The following is a 4,848-nucleotide window of genomic DNA, read 5'->3' on the forward strand; positions in this document are numbered from 1 at the left end:
AATATTATGTAAGTTTTTATGCATTAGTACTTGATGATAATTTTGAGTAGCGTCCTTGTCACCCAAGTTGTGCCATCCACAATAGGGAAATCGCTTTGTCCAACAGTAGCAAAATTGGAAACAAAAATCTCTTTAGCTGGTCAAAAAACGGCAGCTACACTGTGATCGTGCATGGAAAATGCGTTAGCTTTTTCTCAAATTTTCCATAATCTACGGCATTGTTACTATTTTTGAAAGTAATAAAAATGTTTATATATGTCCTAACGTATCATATCAACAACAAAGTATAAAAATAGTGATTTTAAAAAAAATATAGTAGACAATATAAAAAATTACTTTGAGTATTTAACTTTTAGATATTTAAAATTACTTTGAGTATTTAACTTTTAGATATTTAAAATTAAATAAGGTACTAAGATTCCATAGTTCCTTCTACTTTGATCATGTACGTAGATTGCATTATTTTTATTATAATCATTATCTGTAGGCCGCATACCCATGCGCTAGCAGAGCGTTAAAAGGACAATATTGGACCTGAATGAATGGGCGTTGTTCCGGTCCAAGCAGATCAAGGTCGACGACTGGTGCGAGCTCCAAGCCCAGTTTGGGGCCAATGTGGGCTCGGGTTGGACCTGGTTCATTCACCAAAAAAGCAACCAAATTCACCATTCACACAACATTGAATGAACAAATATACACATCCTCTGAATGATGTTCTCATATGTACAAGAACTTAAACTAAGAAAGAAAATAGTTTTGTGATTCTAACTATGTTTTACATAAAAATTATACCAATAATTAACGACAGTAACTAACACAAGTATAATTTTTAGTTTTAACTAAACAATAACCTAATTAAACATAAAATAAAAAACTAAAAGTAGCTGCTAAAAATAAAAAATAAACGTCAAAAGGATAATTTCAAACCGTTCTATAGTTAGGTGGTTCCTACTTCCTATACGATTTTCACCCAGCGAAAGCACTTGAGAAACGCAGTGGGAAACGTACAGGAACATAGTTCGAATCGATAGAGTGAAACGTGAAGGCGACGACTCTGGAAACATTCACTGGTGTATTTGAGAGAAAGAGAGAGAGAGAGAGAGAGAGAGAGAATGGTGGTGGGGGGAGGGAGGCAAAGGGCGGCGTGGATGCTCCCCTACCTCGTGAAGACGCTTCGGAAGGAGCCTCTCAAACCCACGAATCAAACCCTACCTTCTCTCAGGTCTCCTCTAAACCCTAATTTGATTCGATTCATTGCTTCAATTGCAATAAACCATCTGTTTAGTGATTAATTTTTGGCCCTTTTTTTTTGGGTTTTGGTATAATCAGGAGGACGTTTTCGCTGTACGATCAGATCAATCTCATCGACACCGTCCCCGATGATCAGCTTCGGTTTCAAGGGTATGTTGTTGGATCATTACTTCGGTTCCTAATTTTATAATTAGATTTGCTGAGAAATGGAATAGTTATTTTGTTAGGACATGTTTGTGAATTGGAACGGTGGGATAGTTTAGATTGATTGTAGGAGTTTTTTTTTTTTAACAAAAAATGTTGATCTAATTATTACTTTACATGCCTGTACATTAAGTTGAGAATTTGAGATCTTTTATATATTGTCTCAACAAATAATGCCCGTTTCTACGGAAAATTATCTTCAGATCAGCATTAATCATAGTGAAAAGGATGAATAGCAAAATCAATTGGAGTAGGAGAGAATAGGAGAAAGAGAAATGGTGAAGAAGCGAGAAGAAAATGACTTCTTGATCAATTCACTATTACCACTTAAACCTAATACTACATCAGAGCTGTGTACAAAAAACAATTATCTATTTTCTTATCTTGTAAGCAGCTTTTTGCAACTTGTTCTTTTTATTCTTGTAGGTACTCCGATACGGGATTTACTATCAACAAAGTAAAGTATGAGGGCAGCTTGCTTATTGTGGAGAACAAAATTATGTCGTGGGCCCCGAAGAAATTTTCGGAAATAACTACTGAAAGGTAGATTTCCATTTGCTTCTAAAACTCATTTTTGGATAACAGCATAGATTATCCGTCATGTGAATGTTCCAATTTATCAAACTTGAGTACTAATTTGGTTTATTCTAGAATAATTAATCCCTATTCTCTAGAGAACTATATTGCTTATTTCTTTTTTTAAAGTAATGTCGGTGTTTATTTACTAACGCATCGATCTTGTTTAAATAGCACAGTTTATCAATCTTTCAAGTTCTCAGGCCTGTTCCAGGTAATTTTCTCTATATTCCTCCGCTGTCATATTCTGCTACTTAGTTTTGTATGGTGAAACAGTTTTCATGTTTGAAAGTAACTGCAAAATTTGCTTGTGCTTTATCTTAGCTTCCCTTTGTCTTGTCTCTGAGACTCTTCTGTTCAAGTGAATTAAAAGGCCTACTACATCAACACTAGTGTGATGTGTATGAATGTGCATAATTATATGTGCTTAAATACATATCTTCTTCTTTAAGTGGAATTTATTAATCAAATTAAATTATGTCCAGCAGCAAGTGAGGTAGATGAGTACAAATACATTTAACTTACATTATTCTTTCATTTGAGACTAATGGACTAGTGGTCTAGTAGTTTAAGCTTGAAGTGAGTTAAGAAGTTAAACTCAACTGAGCTGTAACTTTTTGCTAAATGAGGCTGGTGACAGCAATCTAAAGACATTGGGTCAATCTGTTTTGACCTATATCCAACTTGTGTGACTTATCAAAATAGGATCTTAGCTACATGCTTTCTTAGATTTTGATCTAGAAATTGTTTTCAAATTTAAATGAAACAAATTTAAATATATAAGGATATATGGAACAAATTTACGAGGTTTAGGGAAAACGCTTAGCTTAACAAGACTTCGGAATGCTCCAAATTCGCAAACATGCAGGGATATCCTTGAAATGCAATTGAACCTGAATTTGGCAAAGCCTCCTGAGTACCATCATAGCTCCTTGTATTTGTAGATGGCATAGTTATAAATCAAATATTATTGCAGAGCTGCTTTATTAACCAAATTGCGGCCTTTGAATAATTTTTAAATAGCAATATATATTGCATGTCTTGATGCTTGTTCATAGTTGTCTATCGATTTTCTAATTATCTTACCATCTGCATTTTCCGTATGGTTGCCTCAGAGATTCTGATTCTTGGCTGCGGAAGAAATGTTGAACCAGTGAGTCCTGCGCTTCGCCGTTTTATTAGATCTACAGGAATGAAATTGGAAGCAATCGATTCTGTATGTATATTAAACACTTGACGTGCTTTTTTTTTATATTCTTTTGCGCATCTAAATGCCTACTCTTCTTTTTGTCCTTGAAGATAGGAGAGAACTATAAATGCTGTTTTCACTAAATGTTGTTGTGTTAATATCATTTATTCTGTGGCCTAATACTTGCATTATTCGGCAGAGAAATGCTGCCTCAACTTACAATATTCTGAATGAGGAAGGAAGACCAGTTGCTGCTGCACTTCTGCCCTATGGAGTCACTTCATGAATTGTGCTAAACTAGCTAATTCACTTGCGTTGAGAGTGATGTTCCAGTGCATTTCTTGGTCCAGGATTAGTTTGTGCAGTGATGAGAGTAAATGACTTTAATTAAAAACACAAGAAATTATACTATAATCAAATTTTGCCTTGTATTTTTGCTAGTGTAATTCAGCTGCTGTATGACTTAAATAATATCTGTAGAACCATTTTGTAACTCTATTATCCAAATTTGTATTCACGCTGAAGAAATTTACCTCTTTTTAATTGAGAAGTGCTTGCTATATATATATACACAAGTAGAAACATCTTTCAACATCGTCAGGTTCGCTTAGTAACTGCGAGAGAAATTACTGCTAAGCTTTACTGCGTTGAAACAGTTGTGACGCTGAATATAGCCCCATTAATGTACACGAGTAACTTCTCTTAATTTGAAGTTAAGGTAAGATCAATCAAAGTTACTGATCCTCAGAAACTTCTAACAAGGTAACAGAAAATCCATTAAATCTAGACCCCTCACCAATTAATCCCAGCATTCTATCACTCTCAACCCTATATAAAAAATCCTCAACTCTCAACACAACCGTCCTCTGTCCCGCTGAAAACGAGAACTTCAATGAGAAAGCCTGCAACAAGTTGTGAAGCACTCGTCATCCTTGCAGCGGCGGTGCTTGCTGCTGCATGCCCCCCATGCACTGCAGCCGCGCGTCTGCCGCCACGCAGAGAGATGCTCTTCTTCCTCAACCCAGACTGGGGCCTCTGCTGGCGGTACACCCTCAGGTCCCACGACTGTGCGGTCGACACTTTCACGTCCTTCTTCGCCTTCCGTCCACTCCGCCTCGGCACCGGCTGCTGCAATGCCCTATGGGGCATCGACAACAACTGCATCCTTAGCTGGCTCAACCCTCTCCTCCCTCTCTTCAAGTCTCATTGCCGTTCTACCCGAGGACGCGTCGGACACGACGTAGACAAAGAGGAGAGTCCTGTGGGTGCACTAAACCCGAGCGCTTCGGTCGGAGGGAGTGTACCAAGCAGTGCAAGTGTAGGAGAGCCACCGAAACCCGAAGAGGCGAAAGGTGGAAAAGTTGTACAGGGGAATGCACCGGCAGTGCCTCCGGCTGTTGATCAAGGCATTGGGCCTAGTACTAGTGGTTTTAGCACACCGCCGAGCGCCCGAGGGATCGAACCAGTAGCTAGCCCAGGAGTTGCACCTTCTAGTTCTCATGTAGAAGGAGCTGAACCATCTCCTTCCCCCTTAATAAACTCTCATGCCGTAGCACCAACAAGTCCTCACGGAGAAGAGCCATTCTCTAATGGTGATCGAGGAATCGAACCATCTCCTTCCCCCTTAA

At 38.1% G+C, this 4,848-nt stretch overlaps 1 protein-coding gene across 1 annotated transcript; it reads left to right on the plus strand.

Moving 5' to 3' along the window:
* The first annotated feature begins 947 nt into the window (after positions 1-947).
* Positions 948-3,763, plus strand: LOC109705249 (NADH dehydrogenase [ubiquinone] 1 alpha subcomplex assembly factor 3-like). The gene is made up of 6 exons (XM_020225979.1): positions 948-1,222; positions 1,330-1,401; positions 1,882-1,998; positions 2,211-2,245; positions 3,147-3,247; positions 3,420-3,763. Exons 1-6 carry the CDS (start codon positions 1,113-1,115, stop codon positions 3,504-3,506), a joined length of 522 nt encoding a protein of 173 aa, XP_020081568.1. The 5' UTR covers positions 948-1,112; the 3' UTR covers positions 3,507-3,763.
* Positions 3,764-4,848: the final 1,085 nt, after the last annotated feature.

This window comes from Ananas comosus, unplaced genomic scaffold (assembly GCF_001540865.1).
Source record: "Ananas comosus cultivar F153 unplaced genomic scaffold, ASM154086v1, whole genome shotgun sequence".
Lineage (NCBI taxonomy): Eukaryota > Viridiplantae > Streptophyta > Magnoliopsida > Poales > Bromeliaceae > Ananas > Ananas comosus.

Coding starts and splice junctions, on each gene's coding strand:
- LOC109705249 (XM_020225979.1), top strand. CDS start 1,113: ATGGTGGTGGGGGGAGGGAGGCAAAGGGCGGCGTGGATGCTCCCCTAC. Junction 2,246..3,146: donor AGTTCTCAGGCCTGTTCCAG/GTAATTTTCTCT, acceptor TGGTTGCCTCAG/AGATTCTGATTCTTGGCTGC. Junction 3,248..3,419: donor AATTGGAAGCAATCGATTCT/GTATGTATATTA, acceptor ATTATTCGGCAG/AGAAATGCTGCCTCAACTTA.